This window comes from Odocoileus virginianus, chromosome 8 (assembly GCF_023699985.2).
Source record: "Odocoileus virginianus isolate 20LAN1187 ecotype Illinois chromosome 8, Ovbor_1.2, whole genome shotgun sequence".
Classification (NCBI taxonomy): domain Eukaryota; kingdom Metazoa; phylum Chordata; class Mammalia; order Artiodactyla; family Cervidae; genus Odocoileus; species Odocoileus virginianus.
This window is the reverse complement of record NC_069681.1, coordinates 42,437,484-42,462,244: the sequence shown is the minus strand read 5'-3', so window position 1 is coordinate 42,462,244 and position 24,761 is coordinate 42,437,484. Positions and strand designations below refer to the sequence as shown.

The 24,761-nt window shown below is 37.9% G+C and overlaps 1 protein-coding gene across 1 annotated transcript in view; it reads left to right on the top strand.

Annotated features, from left to right (window-relative positions):
- GPC5 (glypican 5) overlaps positions 1-24,761 on the top strand; it is a 1,486,194-nt gene that overhangs the window by 316,498 nt on the left and 1,144,935 nt on the right. The window contains exon 4 of the mRNA XM_070471523.1: positions 22,834-22,967. Within this exon, the coding sequence (XP_070327624.1) occupies positions 22,834-22,967 (134 nt within the window). The remainder of the gene's footprint in view (positions 1-22,833; positions 22,968-24,761) is intronic.

Sequence of the window (24,761 nt, the reverse complement as noted above, 5' to 3'; positions counted from 1 at the left end):
GGGAATAATTGGCCAATTTTCAGTATCTTCCTCTTCCTGACTCCAAGACAGCTCAGTTAGGAGAAAGTAATACACAATCCTGAGTTGGTTTTCCTTTTCTCATTTGATCACATTGATATTGCAGTATCAGTTAGTAACTTTCCGTATGAGACTGGGTTTTTATGAAGATTTCATATATTTAAGTATTTGTCACTTTGGTCTACAGTTTGGATATTCTCTGTGAATCCTGAACTAAATGATTTTCAGTGGATCCCTACAAGTTTAATGAATGATTATGAATAGGACTGAAATGCAGAAGCTCCCTCTGGTGGTTTGATTTGTAGGTATACAAAAGTAGTAGTCCAGAATAGAGCTTCTCACAATGGACCAAGTGAAGAAATGTTGTTCTGCTTCTCCCCAGCCTCCTCTTCCTCCTCATCTCCTCTTCCTTCTTCTTTCCTTTTAATTCTAAGTGTAAAAGGAGTTTGGGTGGCAACTTTATGATAATAGCTACAAAAAATCCATATGGAGAAGCAACTTCTGTAAAATTAAAAACGGCATGGAGAATGCAACCACCCAACACCAGACTTTCTGTGACTCCAAGTAAGTACTTTAAAAAGGGCCTTGTTTTCTCTGTGCTAACTATAGAGTAAACATATCTCTAGCCTTTGTAAAGTGGAGACTGTAGGTATTTTCAGCCTTCTTCAACTTAAATGATATTTTATTTGCCTTTTCCTGGGAACTGGGCACCTTGTACAAATGTAGAAATCTTAAGGATAACATATTTAAGGGCAGTTCTTTGTAGAGTCTTGATAATATATAACTTGCTATAAATATTCCTTGTTGCAATACTAGAATATACTGGTATCTTAAAAGTGATATTATAGTTATAACTTTTATATCTTTTCCATAGCTGGCTTCTGTAATTATTTGTACCTTGAACTTCTAAGTAAAATGTGTATTATTCAGGTGATGTTGTTTCCATAGCTTTTAGGTGTGATGGTCCATAACCATGTGTGTTTTTTTTTAAATTTCCATTAATACAAATTTAGCAAAAGCTCTTATAATAATATGCTATCACCATGCAGTAATTATAATCATCATGAAGTTAGTTTTTTTCACCAAATGTAACTTTGGCTGGGAAAATATCCAGCTAACAAATGGAAATTATAAGGAAAGTACAATGTGTTTTATAACTCAGGTTCAACTCTGAAATTTACTTCTGACTATATTATTAATGTTGTTTAAAGATTTATTAATATTCATCCAGCATAATTTTGTATTTTCATTTAAGTATGTATTGTATTATTTTGAAAAATATAACAGAGTCATGTTTTGGATAGAACTACCTGATTTAAAGGTTGAATTCATAAATTATATTGTGATGTATGGGAATACTATCATAGGTATCTATAAGATGAGAAGATGTATACACCTCTTCAGGCAAAATACAATCAAATAGGAAGTGTCAGGCGAGTGTATGCTACTCGGTTCTGTCTCCTCACAACAAAGATTTGGAGTGATGGACATTAAAGGCCTTGGCGCATCACAGCTCTCGGGTCTTGGACAGACCATGTTATAGCTCTTAGACAAATCAGTGTTACAGCTCTATTTTATTTAGAAAATAGCAAGAGAATCCATCCTCGAGGCGTGAGGGCGTGCCGACTCAAAGACACGAAGAGAAGAGAGTAGGGGAGCGCGCCAGCGAGCGAGAGGGAGAGAGAGAGCGAGAGAGCCTGAGTTTTGGCTCCTCTTTTTATATGTTTTTTTCCCTCCCCCTGGGCCCGCCTTATATAAATTGGGCTAGCCAGGAAAGCTGTTTGTTCTACCTGAAGTCCTCACTCAGGTCCTCGGACCATCCTTTGACCTTCCTTTGTTCTATTTTCGAGGGCTTTTCCCTTCCTTATCTTTTAGCCACCACCATTTTGTACTCCTGTTTCCTATTCTAACTACCTAAAATTCTAACTACCTAACAGAAGCAAATTAATATATTTGATAATTTAAAGAAAAATTAAACAGTCATTCTTATTATGTTTTTGACTTCCCTGGTAGCTCAGACCATAAAGTATCTGTTTGCAATGTATGAGATCTGGGTTTGATCCCTGGATTGGGAAGATTCCTTGTAGAAGGGAATGGCTACCCTCTCCAGTATTCCTGCCTGGAGAACTCCATGGACAGAGGAGCCTGGCAGGCTACAGTCTATCGGGTCACAACGAGTCAGACATGACTTAGCATCTAATGTGTATTATGTTTTAACCTCTACATATCTGCTTTCTCTTTTATTAATTGCATGTAATTACAGTCATTTAACTTCATGTATTCCAAAGAAAAGCAATGCCAAAGAATGTTCAAACTACAGCACGATTACACTCATCTCGCATGCTAGCAAAGTAATGCACAAAATTCTTCAAGTCAGGCTTCAACAGTATGTGAACCAAGAACTTCCACATGTTCAGATTGGATTTAGAAAAGGCAGAGGAACCAGAGACCAAATTGCCATTATCCGTTGGATCATCTAAAAAGCAAGAGAGTTCCAGAAAAAACATTTACTTCTGCTTTATAGACTACACCAAAGCCTTTGACTGTGTGGATCACAAAAAACTGTGGAAAATTCTTCAAGATATGGGAATACCAGACCACCTTACCTGCCTCCTGAGAAATATGTATGCAAGTCAAGAAGCAACAGTTAGAACTGAACCTGGGAAAATAGACTGGTTCCAAATTGGGAAAGGAGTACATCAAGGCTGTACACTGTCACTCTGTTTATTTAACTTACATGCAAATGCAAAGTGCATTAGGTGAAATGCTGGACTGGATGAATCACAAGCTGGAATCAAGATTGCCTGGAGAAATATCAGTAACTTCAGATATACAGATGACACCACCCTTATGGCAGAAAATGAAGAGCTACTAAACAGCCTCTTGATGAAAGTGAAAGAGGAGAGTGAAAAAGCTGGCTTAAGACTAAGCATTCAAAAAATGAAGATCATGGCATCAGCCCCACCACTTCATGGCAAATAGATGGGGAAACAATGGAAACAGTGACAGAAATTATTTTCTTGGGCTCCAAAATCACTGCAGATGGTGACACTGCAGCCACGAAATTAAAAGACTCTTGCTCCTTCGAAGAAAAGTTATGACCAACCTAGACAGCATATTAAAATGCAGAGACATTACTTTGCCGACAAAGCTCCATCTGGTCAAAGCTATGGTTTTTCCAGTAGTCATGTATGGATGTGAGAGTTGGACCATAAAGAAAGCTGAGTGCTGAAGAATTGCCTTTGAACTGTGGTGTTGGAGAAGACTCTTGAGAGTCCCTTGGACAGCAAGGAGATCAAACCAGTTAATCCTAAAGGAAATCAATCATGAATATTCATTAGAAGGGCTAATGCTGAAGCTGAAGCTCCAATACTTTGGCCACCTGATGTAAAGAATTGACTCATTGGAAAAACCCTGATGCTGGGCAGGAGAAGGGACTGACAGAGGATGAGATGGTTGGATGGCATCACTGACTCAATGGACATGAGTTTGAGTAAACTCTGGGAATTGGTGATGGACAGGGAGGCCTGGCGTGCTGCAGTCTATGGGGTCGCAAAGAGTTGGACTCAACTGAGCAACTGAACTGAACTGAACTGAATTACATGTATCAAAGCAGAATTAAACTGTAACGAAATATTTATTATATTAACAGCAGTTAATAAAATCATGAAAGGATATGTATTTAATGAATTTGTCATTGTATTAGTCAGGGTCCTCCAGAGAAACAGAACTTATATATAAGATGAATATGCTAGGAAGGTATTTATTTTGAGGAACTGATTGGCTCCCGTAATTGTGGAAGCCGAGAAGTTTCACAGTTTACGCTCTGCAAGCTGGAGACTCAAGACGCTGGTGGTATGGTTCAGTCTGAATCCAAAGGCCTGAGAACGAGGGGAACCCACAGTGTAAATCAGTCTGAGAGCAGGAGGAGATGAGATCACTTGTCCCAGTTCAAGCAGTGAGGCTGGGATGTGCTGTGGGAGGGGAGAGTTCCTCCTTCCTTTTCTATTCAGACCCTCAGGAATTGGATGATGCCTCTCCTTGTTAAGGGAATGCAATCTACTTTAGTGAGTCCACTGATTCAAATGCTGATCTGATATGTAAATACCTTCAGGGTCATAGCCAGAAACAATGTTGACACATAAAATTAACCATCACAGGCATTCAACATGCAGTTATAAGATCATCCATGATTAACACCAGTGTTTGTCAATTGCCTCCCAGGTGAAAAGCACTGAAGAAAGTGACATTAAATGTTTGGTAACTTACAAAAAGTATTTACAGTACCAAAAATTACAGGTATTTACTAAAATACTTTCATACTAAAATCTTTCATAGTTTTAAAAATAAATGTGGATTAGAAAGGTTTTGATGTGAAACATGGGTTTCAGGGGCAACTACAGATCAATATCAATGGGAAAGCATTTTTATATTGCAAACAAATATAATTTTTTAAGAAAATATTGAGGATTCAGAATTCATAAATCCGAGAACATATGTTAAGTGTGACAGTTATAAGGAAATATGCTTTTCTAACTGTTGACTGGGTATTTGATCAGACCAGATTATTTCATTGTGATAGTTTGTAGATCAGGAAGTTACTGACTATTCTTTTTATGACATTATCTGGACTTCTGTGGAAGAGAGGAAAATCTTACATTACTGTCTCATAAAATTGGAATTTAGGGGTTGTGTATCATGGGAAGACTTCTTTTCATAAATCAGTTATTCTGGTTTTCCTCCTAAACCTGGGTGAGAAATCAAGTTGTTTAATATTCTTGTAGTTCCTCCTTTTCCCCACCTCTATTCATTCCTAGGAATCTTAAAAGGAAGTAACTTTATGTTTCCTCTCACCCATTTCCACATACATGGGGAAAATGGGATCCTCTTATCTATTCATATGTTTAGATCATTTTCAAACCAAATTATTTTACTTCTGTAAAATGGTTAAGGATGGTTAAGAACTAGATTTTACATAATGTGACTCCTGCACAATAGGTATGAAGATAAATAGTAAGTCCGCCAATGATAAAGAAGAGGCCATTGGTTCTGTAATCAACACTCTTCCACTAACTAGATTCAGTCTTAGCAAGTTATTGTCTTTCTTTGAGCTTCAATTTTCTTATCTGCTGGTTAAGGTTAGATATCTTCTATGGGCTTCCCAGCTCTATTAGTCTAAAGTCCTTGTTCCTCAGTTCCTCCCTCCCTCCTGTTCTTCCTTCCTTGCTTTCTCCTTTTACCTCCTTCCTTCCTGCTTCCCCACCTTTAACTCTTCCTTCTCCTCTTCTTCCTTTCCAGTTCCTCTTATTTCTCTTCTCTTTTTTTTGGGGGGGGGGATGGGCAAGTAGCTATTATCTGAGTTCTTTTTCTCCTGCCTTTGAAAGATTTTCTTTCTGACCATCTTTATATTCTATATACATTTTATAGTTTTGTCCATTTTCATGGCTTTATTGGCTCTATGCAGGGAATTCTAATCATTAACTTTCTCTTAATCTCTAGTATATTATTTAGAACCACCTTTTAGAATTATCCCAAATCAAAGTTCTAAATTAGAAATCACTTCCTGCTCTAAGTAACAATTAATGTATTTTACCATCTAGTTTCCACATATTGGTTATTGGATCTTCATTCACCCTTGTTGCCGGATTCAAAGTGGCTGACAGGTTTATTTCTTCTTCTTTAAAAAAAAATCTCTTATAGAGAATCAAACAGTTGCCAAATCCCATTCATTCTTCTCAAAAAAGAGTTTTCCCTTCCTCCTCTTCTCAGATTTCATGGGCCCCTATTAAGTTGATTCGAATATTTTCTTGCCTTACCCATGGGGAAGGTCTTCTTGTCTGCCAAATCTTTCTAAGATGAGGCTATGATAATGCTATCCTTTTGCTAGCTAAATGTGAATTCATTATGATAGCAAAATGAACTTTACATTAAGTCCCCCTCTCAACTCCTTATGATCTGGAGAAAAATATTTTCTCAGTTTTTCTTCATTTAGTTCAGTTCAGTTCAGTCGCTCAGTCGTGTCCAACTCCTTGGGACCCCATGAATTGCAGCACGCCAGGCCTCCCTGTCCATCACAAACTCCCAGAGTTTACTCAAACTCATGCCCATTGAGTCGGTGATGCCATCCAGCCATCTCATCCTCCTGCCGCCAATCCCTCCCAGCATCAGGGTCTTTTCAGTGAGTCAACACTTTGCATGAGGTGGCCAAAGTACTGGAGTTTCAGCTTCAACATCAGTCCTTCCAATGAACACCCAGCACTTATATCCTTCAGGATGGACTGGTTTGATCTCCTTGCAGTCCAAGGGACTCTCAAGAGTCTTCTCCAACACCACAATTCAAAAGCATCAATTTTTCGGCGCTCAGCTTTCTTCACAGTCCAACTCTCACATACATACATGACCACTGGAAAAACCATAGCCTGACCAGAAGGACCTTTGTTGGCAAAGTAATGTCTCTGCTTTTTAATATGCTATCTAGGTTGGTCATAACTTTCCTTCCAAGGAGGGAACGTCTTTTAATTTCATGGCTGCAGTCACCATCCACAGTGAGTTTGGAACCCAAAAACATGAAGTCTGACACTGTTTCCACTGTCTCCCCATCTATTTCCCATGAAGTGTTGGGACCAGATGCCATGATCTTAGTTTTCTGAATGTTAAGCTTTAAGCCAAATTTTTCACTCTCCTCTTTCACTTTCATCAAGAGGCTTTTAATTTCCTCTTCATTTTCTGCCATAAGGGTGGTGTCATCTGCATATCTGAGGTTATTGATATTTCTCCGGGCAATCTTGATTCCAGTTTGTGCTTCTTCCAGTCCAGCGTTTCTCATGATGTACTCTGCATATAAGTTAAATAAGCAGGGTGACGTATTCCTTTTTCTATTTGGAAGCAGTCTGTTGTTTCATGTCCAGTTCGAACTGTTGCTTCCTGACCTGCATACAGGTTTCTCAAGAGGCAGGTCAGGTGGTCTGGTATTCCCATCTCTTGAAGAATTTTCCACAGTTTATTGTGGTCCACACAGTCAAAGGCTTTGGCATAGTCAATAAAGCAGAAATAGATGTTTTTCTGGAACTCTTGCTTTTTCAATGATCCACTGGATATTGACAATTTGATCTCTGGTTCCTCTGCCTTTTCTAAAACCAGCTTGAACATCTGGAATTTCTCAGTTCACATATTGCTGAAGCCTGGCTTGAAGAATTTTGAGCATTACTTTACTAGCGTGTGAGATGAGTGCAATTGTGTGGTAGTTTGAGCATTCTTTGGCATTGCCTTTCTTAGGGATTGGAATGAAAACTGACCTTTTCCAGTCCTGTGGCCACTGCTGAGTTTTCCAAATTTGCTGGCATATTGAGTGCAGCACTTTCACACAGCATCATCTTTCAGGATTTGAAATAGCTCAATTGGAATTCCATCACCTCCACTAGCTTTGTTCGTAGTGATGCTTTCTAAGGCCCTCTTGACTTCATATTCCAGGATGTCTGGCCCTAGGTCAGTGATCACACCATTGTGATTATCTGGGTCGTGAAGATATTTTTTGTACAGTTCTTCTGTGTATTCTTGCCACCTCTTCTTAATATCTTCTGCTTCTGTTAGGTCCATATCATTTCTGTCCTTTATTGAACCCATCTTTGCCTGAAATGTTCCCTTGATATCTCTGATTTTCTTGAAGAGATCTCCAGTCTTTCCCTTTTGTTGTTTTCCTCTATTTCTTTGTATTGATTGCTGAGGAAGGCTTTCTTATCTCTCCTGGCTATTCTTTGGAACTCTGCATTCAAATGGGAATATCTTTCCTTTTCTCCTTTGCTTTTCGCTTCTCTTCTTTTCACAGCTGTTTGTAAGGCCTCCTCAGACAGTCATTTTGCCTTTTTACATTTCTTTTCCATGGGGATGGTCTTGATTCCTGTCTCCTGTACAATGTCATGAACCTCCATCCATAGTTCATCAGGCCCTCTGTCTATCAGACCTAGTCCCTTAAATCTATTTCTTACTTCCACTGTATAGTCATAAGGGATTTGATTTAGGACATACCTGAATGTTCTAGTGGTTTTCCCTACTTTCTTCAGTTTAAGTGAATTTGGCAATAAGGAGTTCATGATCTGAGCCACAGTCAGCTCCTGGTCTTGTTTTTGCTGACTGTATAGTGCTTCTCCATCTTTGGCTGCAAAGAATATAATCAATCTGATTTCAGTGTTGACCATCTGGTGATGTCCATGTGTAGAGTCTTCTCTTGTGTTGTTGGAAGAGGGTGTTTGCTATGACCAGTGCGTTCTCTTGGGAAAACTCTATTAGCCTTTGCCCTGCTTCATTCTGTACTCCAAGGCCAAATTTGCCTGTTACTACAGGTGTTTCTTGACTTCCTACTTTTGCATTCCAGTCCCCTATAATGAAAAGGACATCTTTTCTTGGGTGTTAGTTCTAAAAGGTCCTGTAGGTCTTCATAGAACCGTTCAACTTCAGCTTCTTCAGCGTTCCTGGTAGGGGCATAGGCTTGGATTACTGTGATATTGAATGGTTTGCCTTTGAAACGAACAGAGATCATTCTGTCGTTTTTGAGATTGCATCCAAGTACTGCATTTTGGACTCTCTTGTTGACCATGATGGCTACTCCATTTCTTCTAAGGGATTCCTGCCCACAGTAGTAGATGTAATGGTTATCTGAGTTAAATTCACCCATTCCAATCCATGTTAGTTCGCTGATTCCTAGAATGTTGACATTTACTCTTGCTGTCTCCTGTTTGACCAATTTGCCTTGATTCACAGACCTAACATTCCAGGTTCCTATGCAATATTGCTCTTTACAGCATTGGGCATTGCTTCTATCACCAGTCCCAGCCACAACTGGGTGTTGTTTTTGCTTTGGCTCCATCCCTTCATTCTTTCTGAAGTTATTTCTCCTCTGATCTCCAGTAGCATATTGGGTACCTACTGACCTGGGGAGTTCATCTTTCAGTATCCTATCATTTTGCCTTCTTATACTGTTCTTGGAGTTCTCAAGGCAAGAATACTGAAGTGGTTTGCCATTCCCTTCTCCGGTGGACCACATTCTTGCAGACCTCTCCACCATGATCCGTCCATCTTGGTGGCCCCACATGGCATGGCTTAGTTTCATTGAGTTAAGACATTACTGTGGTCCTGTGATCAAGTTGGCTAGTTTTCTGTGATTATGGTTTTAGTGTGTCTGCCCTCTGGTGCCCTCTCGCAACACCTACTGTCTTATTTGGGTTTCTCTTACCTCGGACGTAGGGTATCTCTTCACGGCTCCTCCAGCAAAGTGCAGCCGCTGCTCCTTACTTTGGTCGAGGGGTATCTTCTCACGGCTACCTCTCCTGACCTTGAACGTGGAGTAGCTCCTCTCAGCCCTCCTGCGCCCTGCAGTAGCCGCTAAAAAAGCAGAAATCATGGATTTCATTCCTGTCTTCAAACATTAGCTTCATCCTGATTTGTGGTAGCAGATTTTACCCTTAACGCCAGCCACTACTTCGGCAAACTGTTTCCAAAAATCATAGGGAACTGGGCAAGGAAAAATTAATAAACTCACATTTGTTGCTAAAACTGGAAAAAATTGCCAATAGTACATTTCCTTCAAATAGTTTACAAGTAGCTTTTAATTTAATGGAACACAACGCATTTGACCCAAATCTACCCTGTTTCTCATTTTTATCTATTATTATTGTTGTTGTTGTTGTTTTCAAGCATGCTTGCAGAGTTACACATTATGTAATTTCTTTTAGTCAGTTCTCATTTAACCCTAACCATCCTAGATGTGGCCTGAAGAAAAATATTTGGTCACTTGTTGGCTACCTAGTGATGTAGAATCCACCTTTGCAACCACCCTCTGAAACAAACTGCTTAATAAATACTCAAAGTATCTCCATGTTCATTGCTTTTCTATTTAAAGTATGCTAAACATTTTTGCTTTTTAATTTTATTATTAAAAAACATTTTTAAAAATCATTGCAGAGTGAATGGAGGCTCTGCTGATGGAAGTCAAATGAAAATGACCAATTTGTTTCTTACAAAACTTTTTGAGTTTATTAGTTAAAAGCTTTGATGTTGAGGGTGGGATAATTTGGGAGAATGGCATAGAAACATGTATGTTATCATATGTGAAAAGGATCTCCTGTCCAGTTTCGATGCATGAGACAGGGTGCTTGGGGCTGGTGCACTGGGATGACCCAGAGGGATGGGATAGGGAGGGAGGTGGGAGAGGGGTTCAGGATGGGAAACACATGTACACCTGTGGCAGATCCATGTCAATGTATGGTAAAACCACTACAATATTGTAAAGTAATTAGCCTCCAATTAAAATAAATAAATTTGTATTTTAAAAAATCAGTTAAAAAAAGGCTTTGATGATTTGAATAAGACAGTGAACAGAGGGAGGCTGTAAAGAGAAGTTTACACTTTGGTATGTAATGCCATGATTACAGTGAGAATGGAAGAAGTCAGCTAAGTGACAAGGAGTTGTTGAAGCAAATTCTTGAGCAGAGTGAGAGAAGCGATATGGGTTGGAAACAACTAAAATAGTTATTTCAGGGTGAGATGGGAATTTGGAAATCTGTGGGAAACCAGAGATGAAACTCAAAGTAGGAGTATATAAGCATTAGGAGCAGAAGCATTTTTTTCCCCAAGACAGTGCAGACTGATGGCAGATGAGAATGGTAGAGACCAGAGGGGAAAATGAGGAAATTGCAGTTTAAGTCACAGTTGGAAAATTGTCAAAGTGAGTGTCAGCAATTTTTTTTCAAAAGCAAGAAGGTGCTCGTATTAAAATGGTATACCCCAGTCAGCTTACTCAGGGGAGCTAAGTGACAGGCTAATGTGCTAGTAACAGATGGTTTTCCATTCCCTTTCAGTAAAGTGTGGAGTGGAACTCCCTGATAGCAAGTCAACACATATAATGGCTCTGAAATTTATTTATATGTATTGGAATCTGCTTTATATGTTTGTGCCTTTGAAGTATTGTGTTAATCACTCAGTCATGTCCAACTAGTTGCAACCCCCATTGACTGTAGCCACTGGGCTCCTCAGTTCATGAGATTTTTCCAGGCAAGAATACTGGAATGGGTTGCCATTTCCTTCTCCAGGGGCTCTTCCCAACCCAGGGATTGAACCCACGTCTCTTGTGTCTGCATTGCAGGCAGATTCTTTACCTGCTGATCCATTGGGGAAGACTTTGGTTGCAATTAAAACTGACTTACAGGTCTATGACTTGTATATTTTTTTATACTTGTAAAAAATTGCAAAGATGGTAATGGGAATAAAAACCTTCTGGGGCTGATGATAGTTTCATGTCTCCATCTGCCTTCCTAGGAAATATGTTCAATAGCAGTTATGGCCTTAGGTTCAACTTGAAAGGGAAGGGACAGGGCAAGATAAGATTTTCCTTAACTGATAACTGCAAAGTGGTTTAATTTTCTTAAGTTTCAAGAATGAGAAAACTGTGATTTGTAGAAGTTTCATAATTTGTTTAGAGCTCTATGACTTATCATAAGGGATCATGATTGCAATCTGTTTTTCTTTTGCTCTTTTCTTTTATGTCAAAATCTCTTTAGTGCCACCAAATTATGTTACTCAACATTTCCACCATCAACTTATACTGTCTTCTCTTGGTTCTTGTTACTAGGCGTTGTCGACAGTGAAGATAGCTTCTGCCTTTAAAAATGAATATTTTATCACCTTGTTAATAATATTTACACTCTACTATCACTGTTTTTCAGCTTCAGTGATGGAAAATTCACTCTGAGCTTTTTTATACCTTGACCTTACATATCCTTAACTTCTCACTATCAGTTTGTTAAGTCCTGTTGAATTTTTTCAAAATAGACCTTATTTCTTTAATTAGGTATAGTTACTTTACAATGTTTTGTTAGTTTCTGCTGTACAATGAAGTGAATCATTATTTGTACACATATATCCCCTTCCTCTTGGCTCTCCCTTGCCCCTGCCACATCCTACCCCCTAGGTGACCACATAGCACTTAGCTGAAATCCTTGTGCTATATAGCAGCTTCCCACTAGCTATCTATGTTACACATGGTAGTGTATATATGTCATTCCTAATCTCCCAATTTATTCCCTCCTTCCCAGCCCCCTGCTGTGTCCACCCATCCATTATTTTACATCTGTGTCTCTATTCCTGCCCTGTAATTAGGTTCATCTGTACCAATTTTTTTTTCTATTTTTTTAGAACAATTTTAGGCTTACATCAAAACTGAATACAAGGTAAAAAGATATCCCATGTAGCCCCTGCCCCCACACATGCAGAAGCTCTCCCATTATTAGCATCCTCTACCAGAGTGATAAATTTGCTACAACTGATGAACCTACATCGACATATCACTGTCTCCCCAAATCTATAGTTTTGAGTTCACTCTTGGTGTTCTACATTTTATGGGTTTGGACAAATAGACAGTGACATATGGGCTTCCCTGGTGGCTCAGATGGTAAAGAATTTGCCTGCAATGTAGGAGACCTGAGTTCAATTCCTGAGCTGGGAAGATCCCCTGGAGTAGGGCATGGCACCCTACTCCAGTATTCTTGCCTGGAGAATCCCCATGGACAGGGGAGCCTGGTGGGCTACAGTCCGTGGGGTCGCAAAGAGTCAGACACAACTGAGCTACTAAGCACATGTACATAGTGACATGGATCTCCCATTACAGTATCATACAGAGTAATTTTCACTGCCTTATAAATCCTCTGTGTTTCTCCGTTCACCACCTGCTCCCTGCCCCCCTGTCCCCTGCTGATCCCCACTTCTGCGACCACTGATCTTTTTACTGACTCCATAGTTTTGCCTTTTCCAGAATGCCATATAATTGGAATCATACACTATATAGCATTTTCAATATAACTTCTTTCACTCAGTGATGGGCATTCAACTTTTCTCTATGTCTTCACAGTTTGGTAGCTCATTTCTTTTTTGCACTGGATAGATAATGTTCTGTTGTCTGGATGGACCACAGTTTATTTATCCATTTGCCTACAGAAGGGCAACTTGTTTGCTTCCAAATTTTGGCAATCTCAGTAAAGCTGCTATAAACATCTGTGTGCAGGTTTTTGTGTGGATATAAGTTTTTAATGTAAATACCAAGGAGTGTGATTGCTGGATCATATGATAGAAGTGTTTTTTGTTTTTTTTTTTTTTGTAAGAAGCTGCCAAACTATTTTCCAAACTGGGCTGTACCCTTCTGCTTCCCCAACAGCAAAGAATGAGAGTTTCTTTTGCTCCACATCCCCGCTATCATTTGGAGTTGTAGGTGTTCTGGATTTAACCCTGTTGATTTTTCTTCTCTTCTGTCTGTTTATGATTCATGAATCCTTCTTGTTATGGATACTCTCACCACTGTAGTTCATAATAAAATTATCTTTCCTTCAAACTTTCAGTTCAGTTCAGTTGCTCAGTCGTGTTTGACTCTTTGCAACCCCATGGATTGCAGCACGCCAGGCTTCCCTGTCCATCACCAATTCCCGGAGTTTACTCAAACTCATGTCCATCGAGTCAGTGATGCCATCCAACCATCTCATCCTCTGTCGTCCCCTTCTCCTCCTGCCTTCGATCTTCCCCAGCATCAGGGCCTTTTCCAGTGAGTCAGTTCTTCACATCAGGTGGTCAGAGAATTGGAGTTTCAACTTCAGCGTCAGTCCTTCCAATGAATATTCAGGACTGATTTCTTTTAGGATGTAACTTTAGGATCCTTCAAACTTTAGAATCTATTAACAGGTCACTCGCCTTTAATAGGGCTCTCTCTCTAGTCCAACTGTCAGATTCATTGCTAAGTATCAGCTCTAGCATTTTACTTTTCCATTCAATAGCTATCAGAGGTTTTGTTTAATAAATGAAACTTAGCATGTCTTTTTAAACCTCCAAGATCTGACTCCAACCTACCCTTCAAACTTAATTTCCTTTTACTACAATCCTTCATATTTTCTCCTTTGCAGGCAAACCAAATTTTTATCCATTTTTGATGTCAGCCTGATGTTTCCTTGCACTTATCTCTATCAAGATTTTCCTTGCGCCTTCCACCATTTTTCTTTATTCAGAAACATTCTATATCTAATTATTATATATCTCTAAGCTACAATCTGTCCCTCCTGTCTACTTCTTATATCTGTTGCTTCTTTTTAGCACTTCTGCTGCCGACTTTGGGTCCCAGCCTTTCTCTAGTGTTCTATGGGAGAATCTTGGTCTCCTTACCTGCAAACTGCTGTTATAAAGATTTTTCTTGTGTAGATAATTAAGCTACCTTTTCCTACCTTGAAACGTTGCCTGATTTCCATTTGCTAAAGTAAGATTTTTAGTTTGATATCCAAGACATATTATGGTATCTTGAAGAACTGAGATATAATTGATCTATAGCTTTATATTATTTTCAGGTATACAACATATGACTTGATATTAGTATATATTATGAAATGATTACCACAATAAGTCTGATTAACATCCATCACCACATATATGGCATTTTTATGTCTTCCCTCGTTTCTAAGGTCCTACCTTTCATTTTTGTGTCTTAGCTCATCTTTCAGGTGTCACCTTTGTTCTCTGAAACATGTTGTTATACACCTCTTTGCTTTTCTACTCTCTTGAGCTTTCCCACTTTGTCCACCTGACCAACTTCTAGTTTTATCTTTTAATCTGTTATTTAGACATGACCTACTGACTCTCCTCCCTAAACACCCCAGAGTTATTCTGTTCATTTTCTACATGTTACAGTTTTATTTCATTTTCTTTTTTATTGAAGTATAATTGACTTACAATGTCATATTAGTTTCAGGGGTACAATATAGTGGTTTCAATTTTTTCATAGACCCCACTCCATGCAAAGTTAATGTTATTGACTGTATTTCCTGTGCTCTACATCACAGCCTTTGACTTAATATGCAGTCACAGTCGTGTAGTAACAGATAGTTTGTGCCTCAGAATCGCCTTCATCTAATCTGCCCGTCACCCCCAACTGCCTCCCCTGTGGCAACCACCAGTTTGTTCTCTATGTCTCAGTCTGATTCTATTTTGTTTCATTTGTTTGTTTTGTTTTTTATATGTCAGTAGAAATGAAAGCATAGTATTTATCTCTTTCTGACTTATTTCACTTAGTATAAAACCCTCCAGATCCATTCATGTTGTTGCAAATGGCTAGATTTCATTCTTTTTTAAAATGGCTAGGTAATAGTCCATTGTATATACAGTTGTTGTACACCTAGTTCTTGAACAACACACATTTGAATGTATATGTGGATTTTATCCATATATGTGAGGGCTTTTTATTTGTTTGGTAAATATGGACTTCAGCACCACAATATCCACAATTGGTTGAATCCATGAATGTGGATATACAGAGTGGACTTTAAAGTTACATGTGGATTTTTGACTGTATGGTTTGGTGCCCTTAACACCATATTTTTGAAAGGTCACCTCTATATACTGTATCTTCTTTATCCTTTCTTCTGTTGATGGATACTTATTTAGGTTGCTTTCATGTGCTGGCTACTGTAAATATTTGAATATTTAATTATTTTAGTGCTTCTAATTCATGAACACAGAATAATTTTCATTTATTTGTGTTGTCTTCAACTTCTTTCATCAGTGTCTTATAGTTTTCAGAATGCAAGTCATTCATCATTTTGGTTAAATCTATTCCTAGGTGTTTTATTCTTTTTGATGTCATTGTAAATGGGATTGTTTTCTTGATTTCTGTTTCTGATAGTTCAGTATAAATGTATAGAAATGCAACAAATTTCTGTATATTTATTTTGTGTCATGTGACATTACTGAATTCATTTATTTTGATAGCTTTTAGGTAGAGTCTTTAGAGTTTGCTATGTATAATATCATTTCATCTGCAAATAGTGAGAGTTTTACTTCTCTTCCAATTTGATGACTTTTTATTTAATTATTTTTGTTGTTGTCTGACTGCTGTCACTAGGACTTCCAAAAAGCTTTCAGAATTTCACTGGTGAGTATGATGTTAGCTGTGTGTTTATCATAAGTGGCTTTTACTATGTTGAGGTGTTTCCTCTATAGATGGTAAAGAATCTGCATGCAATGTGGGAGGCCCAGGTTTGATCCCTGAGTCAGGAAGATACCCTGGAGAAGGGAATGCCAACCCACTCCAGCATTCTTACCTGGAGAATTCCATGGCCAAAGGAACCTGGTGGGCTACTGCCCATGGGGTTGCAGAGTTGGACACATCTGAGACTGACTGACTATGCCTCACTAAATGTTTCCTCTATACTAACATTATCGAGAGCTTTTGTCATGAATGCATGTTGAATTTTGTCAAATGCTTTTTCTGTATCTATTGAGATGATCATGTGATTTTTATCCTTCCTTTGTTAATCTGGTGTATCACATTAACTGACTTGTGGATACTGAATCATCCTGCATCTGTGCTATGCTTAGTCATTCAGTCATGTCTGACTTTTTGTGACCCCATGGACTGTAGCCTGCCAGGCTCTTCTGTCCATGGGATTCTCCAGGCAAGAATACTGGAGTGGGTAGCCATTCCCTTCTCCAGAGGATCTTCCCAACCCAGGGATAGAACCCAGGTCTCCTGCATTGTAGGCAGATTCTTTACCATCTGAGTCACCAAGGGAACCCTGCATCCTTTCAGTAAATCCTACTTGATCAGGATCTATAATCTTATTGTAGTGTTGATTAAAGTCTGTTAATATTTTCTGAGGATTTTTGCCTCTGTGTTTATAAGGGATATTGGCCTATAATTTTCATTTTTTGTAATGTCTCTGGTTTTGATATCAGGATATTACTGGCCTTGTAGAATGATATTGAATGTGTTCCTTTCTCTTCCGTTTTTCAGAATAATTTGAGAAGAATAGGTACTAACTTTTCTTTAAATGTTTTGTAGAATTCCCCCATGAATCTATCTCTTCTGAACTTTGGTGGAAAGTTTTTAATTGCTGATTTAATCTAATTACTACTAATGGTTCTGTACAGATTTTTTTGTTTCTTCCTGATTCAGTCTTGGAAGATTATATGTATCTAGGAATTTATCCATTTCTTGTACATTGTCCAAATTTTGGCTTATAATTGTAGTATTCTCTTATGATTGTATGTATTTCTATGATATCAGTTGTACTTTCTTCATTTCCAATTTTATTTATTTGGACCATCTCCTTTTTTTATGAGTCTGGATAAGGGTTTATCAATTTTATATAGATTTTAAAAAACCCAGCTCCTAGTTTCATTGATCTTTGCTTTTTGTTCTCTACCTCATTTATTTCTACTCTGATCTTTATTATTTCCTTCCTTCTATTAACTTTAAACTTTGTTTTTTCTTCTTTTTCTAGTTCTTTTGAGTGTCATGTTAGATTGCTTGAGATTTCCCTTATTTCCTGAGATAGGCCTGTTACGCTATCCTGTCTCACTATAGTCCTAATCCCTCTCAGGACTGCTTTTGCCACATCCTATAGATTTTGGAAAATTCAGTCTTTGTTCTGATTAGTCTCAAGAAATTTTTAGATTTCTCTATTGACCTTTTTGTTTTTTGTTGTTAGTAGCATATACAGTCTCCATGTATTTGTGTTTTTTCAAGGTTTTTTTTTTTTTCCTGTAATTGTTTTCTCGTTTTATATCTTTGTGGTCAGAGAAGATGCTTGATATGATTTCAGTTTTCTTTAATTTACTGAGACTTATTTTGTGGCCTAGCATATGATATATCCTGGGGAGTATTCCATGTGACCTTGAAAAGAATATGTATTCTGCTGTTTGGGGATGGAATGTACTATGTATACCTATTAAATACTTTTAGTCTAATGTGTCACTTAAGGCCAATTATTGCCTACTGATTTTCTGACCAGGTGGTATGTCCATTGCTGTGGGGAGCGTGTTAGAAGTCCCCTGCAGTTGTTGTATTACTGTCAATTCTCCCTTTATGTTTTTTAATATTTTCCTTATGTATTTAGGCATACATATGTTAGGTTAATATTTGTTTAATAATTCTTTTTGGATTGACACTTTTAGCATTATGTGATATTTTATTTTGTCAAGTCTATATTGTCTGATGTGAGTATTGCTCTTTTTGTTTGCGTTTGCATGGAACACCTTTTCCACTTCTCACTTCTGTCTGTGCCTGTCTTTAGCATTGAAGTAAATATCTTCTAAGCAGTATATGGATGGATCTTGTTATTTTTACTCATTTAAGCACCTGTATCCTTTGATTACAGCACTTTGGCATTTTGTTCATTATTTTCTGGATGTACTTATAGTTCCCCCTTTTAATTTTCTTCTTTTAGTCTCTTTTCCTGTGGTTTGATGATTTTCTTTAGTGATATGGTTGGGTTCCTTTCTCTATTTTGTGTGTTTATCTTCAACATCACAATAACCCAAGTCTATGCCCTGACCAGTAATGCTTAAGAAACTGAAGTTGAACAGTTTTATGAAGACCTACAAGACCTTCTCGAACTAGCATCCATAAAAGATGTCCTTTTCAATATGGGGGACTGGAATGCAAAAGTAGGAAGTCAAGAAACACCTGGAGTAACAGGCAAATTTGGCCTTGGAGTACAGAATGAAGCAGGGCAAAGGCTAATAGAGTTTTGCCAAGAGAATGCACAGGTCATAGCAAATGCCCTCTTCCAACAACACAAGAGAAGGCTTTACACGTGGACATCACCAGATGGTCAATACCAAAATCAGATTGATTACATTATTTATAGCCAAAGATGGAGAAGCTCTATACAGTCAGCAAAAACAATACTGGGAGCTGACTGTGGCTCAGATCATGAACTCCTTATTGCCAAATTCAGACTTAAATTGAAGAACGTAGGGAAAATCACTAGACCATTCAGGTTTGATCTAAATCAAATCCCTTATGATTATACAGTGGAAGTGACAAATAGATTCAAGGGACTAGATCTGATAGAGTGCCTGAAGAACTATGGACAGAGGTTCATGGCATTGTACAGGAAACAGGGATCAAGACCATCCCCAAGAAAAAGAAATGCAAAAAAGAAAAATGACTGTCTGAGGAGGCCTTACAAATAGCTGTGAAAAGAAGAGAAGTGAGAAGCAAAGGAGAAAAGGAAAGATATACCCATTTGAATGCCAAAGAGTTCCAATAAATAGCCAGGAGAGATAAGAAGGGCTTCCTCAGTGATCAGTGCAAAGAGATAGAGGAAAAACAATAGAATGGGAAAGACTAGAGATCTCTTCAAGAAACTTAGAGATACCAAGGGAACATTTCATGCAAAAATGGGCAGAATAAAGGATAGAAATGGTATGGACCTAACAGAAGCAGAAGATATAAAGAAGAGGTGGCAGGAATACACAAAAGAACTATACAAAAAAGATCTTCACAACCCAAATAATCATGATAGTATGATTACTCACCTAGAGCCAGACATCCTGGAATGCAAAGTCAAGTGGACCTTAGAAAGCATTACTAACAACAAAGCTAGTGGAGGTGATAGAATTCCAGTTGAGCTCTTTCAAATCCTAAACGATGATGCTGTGAAAGTGCTGTACTCAATATGCCAGCAAATTTGGAAAACTCAGCAGTAACCAGAGGACTGGAAAAGTTCAGTTTTCATTCCAATCCCTAAAAAAGGCAATGCCAAAGAATGCTCAAACTACCACACAATTGCATTCATCTCACATGCTAGCAGAGTAATGTTCAAAATTCTTCAAGCCAGGCTTCAATGATATGTGAACTGTGAACTTCCAGATGTTCAAGCTGGATTTAGAAAAGGCAAAGGAATCTGAAATCAAATTGCCAACATATGTTGGATCATCAGAAAAGCAAGACAGTTCCAGAAAAACATATATTTCTTCTTTATTGACTATGCCAAAGCCTTTGGCTGTGTGGATCATAGCAAACTGTGGAAAATTATTCAAGAGATAGGAATACCAGACCACCTGACCTCCCTCTTGAGAAATTTGTATGCAGGTCAGGAAGCAACAGTTAGGACTGGACATGGAACAACAGACAGTTTCCAAATAGGAAAAGGAGTATGTCAAGGCTGTATATTGTTACCCTGCTTATTTAATTTATGTGTAGAGTGCATCATGAAAAATGCTGGGTTGGATGAAGCACAAGCTGGAATCAAGACTGCTGGGAGAAATATCAATAACCTCAGATATGCAGATGACATCATCTTTATGGCAGAAAGTGATGAAGAACTAAAGAGCCTCTTGATGAAAGTGAAAGAGGAGAGTGAAAAAATTGGCTTAAAACTCAACATTCAGAAAACTAAGATCATGGCATCTGGTCCCATCACTTCATGGCAAATAGATGGGGAAACAGTGGAAACAGTGAGAGACTTTATTTTGGGGGGCTCCAAAATCACTGCAGATGGTGACACTGCAGCCATGAAATTAAAAGACGCTTACTCCTTGGAAGGAAAGTTATGACCAACATAGATAGCACATTAAAAAGCAGAGACATTACTTTGCCAACAAAGGTCCATCTAGTCAAGGCTATGGTTTTTCCAGTGGTCATGTATGGATGTGAGAGTTGAATTATAAAGAAAGCTGAGCACCAAAGAACTGATGCTTTTGAACTGTGATGTTGGAGAAGACTCTTGAGAGTCCCTTAGACTGCAAGGAGATCCAACCAGTCTATCCTAAAGAAAATTAGTCCTGAATATTCATTTGAAGGACTGATGCTGAAGCTGAAACTCCAATATTTGGGCCACCTGATGTGAAGAAGTGACTCATTTGAAAAGACCCTAATGCTGGGAAAGATTGAGGGCAGGAAGAGAAGGGGATGACAGAGGATGAGATGGTTGGATGGCATCACCGACTCAATGGACATGAGTTTGAGTAAACTCCAGGGTTTGGTGATGAACAGGGAGGCTTGGCATGCTGCAGTCCATGGAATCACAGAGACGGACATGACTGAGCAACTGAGCTGAACTAATCCATTTCAGTTTTTTGCTTACCATGAGGTTTGTATGTGTGTGTATGTACATATATTTGTGTATATTACATATAATATTTGTTTTACATTTTCAATTTCTTTGTTGAAATTCTCATTGTGTTCCTCTAGCCCTCTCCTGAGTTTGATGAGATTTTTTAGAAATGTTACTTCAAACATTCTAATAAGTAAATTACTTGTCTCTACTTTATTAGAGATTTTTTGTTGTTGTTGTTCTGGGATTTTATCTTGTGCTTTCATTTGGAATATATTTCTCTGTCTTCTCATTTTGTTTGGCTTTTTTTTGTTTGTCTCTATAATTTAGGTGAAATAATTGCCTCTCCTGCTCTTGAAGGTAAGGTCTTGTCTGGGAGTATCCCTATGCTGACCATGTGTGCCCAGTGGCTTTGGCAGGAGGACTGGAGCCAAACCAAGCATGAGCAAGGGCTTTTTTCAGGATTTTCTGAAGTTTTTGCATTGGCAGGGTGGGCTGGAGCCTGGTAAGGCAAGGACTTGTTCTAAGTTACATGTGCATTTTGATGTATGGGAGGATTTTTTTTCTTTCATTCTAAACTGTCAGCTCTTTTAGGGAGAATTCAATTTCTAATCTTTTGTCTCCTACAACATCTACTACATGATCTTTGCACATATTGAAACAATATAATTATGGTTTAAATAAACGAGGTGATACATAACTGCTTTAATGCTCATTCATGAAAAAATTTTTTAAATTTACACTTTAAGAGAACTTTTGAATAATTTATTCTAAGTTCTTCATATTACGTATAAGAGAATCAAGTTCTATAAAGGTCTGTCACTGTTATTAAGATCTCAGCAATGAAGAAGGGAATATTAGGACATGAACCAAAGTCTCTTGATTCAGAGGCAATGCTTTTATGTATTTTTAACTATATACTACTGTGCCTTTTTGAATGTATAAGGTATCTTGTGAATTTTTTTTTATGCTTTACATGATAATGTGTCCAATTAATTACTTAATTTTCAGTTATAATATCATAAGTTATATGAAGATCTTTATTAGATAAGTAAGTCCTGGGTGTTCACTGGAAGGGCTGATGCTGAAGCTGAAACTCCAATACTTTGGCCACCTCATGCGAAGAGTTGACTCATTGGAAAAGACCCTGATGCTGGGAGGGGTTGGGGGCAGGAGGAGAAGGGGACGACAGAGGATGAGATGGCTGGATGGCATCACCGACTCGATGGACATGAGTTTGAGTAAACTCCGGGAGTTGGTGATGGACAGGGAGGCCTGGCCTGCTGCAATTCATGGGGTTGCAAAGAGTTGGACACGACTGAGTGACTGAACTGAATATTAAAAAATAAAATTTTCAGTTCTATAAGTAATTTTTTTAAAAGAAACCATGAATAACTCCCTTGAATTCAAACTAGAATGAGGAAGAAGATATACAACTATTACAAAATGAAATCTCATATAAGCATATTTATTGCTTTTTCTAAGAAAGATTTTAAGAAGAAAACTACCCTTAGAACTCACATAGAACTAGACCACATGTTCAATAGTGAATTACTTTATTAAGAAACTTAGTACAGGTATGTGATTAGTCATTGATATGAATATAAACCATAAATAATATCTACTTTGGTTAAATAGTTTTATTTATACAAGCAGGCTAGTTTATTAATGCCGTTCTCTGATTTTTCATATATATGTTTTGTTCATGTATTTTACATTTGCATATGTACAAACTGTATGAACGTGTATAACATTAATTTATTATGATTGCCATTTTATATAGATGATTTGATTCTCTCTACTTTAAAAATTAGCAAACTTTGTATGTCTTAAAGGTTAATACTGTGGTGTAAGAAAGAATATGTCATTGCTTTAAACTCTGGCAAAAATTACATTCTCAGAAAGGCTGGAGCATAGTTTCTAACTGTCTTTAATATTTTCTATTTAAAAGGTAAATAAGATTTGTGGCCGTCCAGTCAGAACACCCACACAAAGCCCCCGTTGTTCTTTTGATGGAAGCAAAGAGAAGCATGGAATGAAGATCTCTATAAGAAACGGTGAAGAGACACTTGCCAACAGAAGAAAGTAAGACATTTGTTTTACAACCAGAAAGAAAGTAAGCCATTAATTTTACAACAGAATGGAATGTTTTCAATTAAGTGGAACAAAATACACTAATGAAGAAGCAAAAGATCAACATTAATTACCTTCAAAATTCCATGCTTCCTCCTATTCTGTTAACTAGGAAGACAGGTTCAACTCAGAAGACCAAAATCCCTAAGATGAGGGATATTTTTTTATAACACAATACGGCCTGCCTCACACACATATGATCATGTACACTGCAAATGTGGCCAGTGTGCAGTGTGGTACGGCAGTCTGTAACACTGAGTCATCTTGCTTAAGTGAAACTATGCCCAGTGAATAGTAGCTCCCTATTTCCCCCTCCTTGTGGTAAACAATACTGAGTTATATAGTTCAGAATTTATAAAGAGGGTAGATCTCATGGTAGGTAAGTGATCTTACCACAAAATAAATAAAGAAAGAAAGAAATGTGGCTAGTGCAGCAGCAGCAGCAGTGTGACTGAGGATTGGATTTTTAATGTTACATAATTTCAATTAATTTTAGTTAAAGTTTTACATGTAGCTAATGACTACTATATTGGACAGAATGCAAGACAAAGAGTGTTCATATAAAGATGTGATAACTGTTACTGAATATTAGGTATCTGTTAAAAGAAAATAATGTCAATACCTTTTATCTTGAATGCTGAAAATTGATATCTGTTGACTCAAAGTTATAAGCGTTGATTTAGTGGCTTGCTTCTGTAACTCACATTTCTATACTGTGCCCATCATTATTTCACTTGTTAAAGCCTTCATTAGTATCCGTTTGGTTAATTGGTGATTAAACTAAAAACTGTTTAATGCTGGAGGGAACATTTATTTTGGTATTCAGTTGACCAGTACAATGGCAAATATTAGTTTCTCAGTAGTTTTTAATTGAACTGAAATTCAGAATTATGTATTTGTTTATTAATTCAAACAATTATTTCTAACAATGCCTTTTGGAGAATTTAGTATTTTACATAGATTTACTCTCTATAATATAAATCAGTTTATTTCCTTTTGGAATAGTCCTCTTACTTGCCTCATCCTCTCCTCAGTTGGGTTATAAGCAAGGGATAAAGAACTGCGCTATTGCTGGCTATGTGCTACAGTAGCAATACAGTTAGCACAATGTTTGCATGTAAAGTAGCTGTGATTTTTTTATGGGGGGGTAGTTTTCTTTTTTCAGTTTTAATATTTATAGTGATCAGTAGTCATTTCTTGCATTTGAGAAATTCATATGCATTGGTGGGCTTCCAGGTGGCTCAGTAGTAAAGAACCCACCTGCCAAGCAGGAGACACAGGTTCTATCCCTGGGTTGAGAATACCACCTGGAGAGGGAAATGACAACCCACTCCAGTATTCTTGCCTGGGAAATCCCATGGACAGAGGGGTCTGGTGGGCTACAATCCATGGGGTTGCAAAGAGTTGAACACTACTTAGCAGCTAAACCATTAGTACCACATGCTTTGGCTATGGTGGTTCTTATAGTAAAACCTATGTAAGGAAGATCTTAAGTTCCTAAAGGTTATGACAGTTTCACCACCAAAATGACCTTGATACTGGAAAACCAAGACCAAACCCAGTACTTAACATGTTTTATTCCCTTGCAAACTAAGACCATGGGGGTGAAATGTTACAAAATGACTCAGGAACAGTGAGGGGACTTATCGAAACGGAAAGTTTTATAAGAATCTATCTTGATCATTGAGTAGACCTCTGTGTCACCAGTCTTTCGAACTCTGTTCCTATACTCTTGACTGGTCAGTC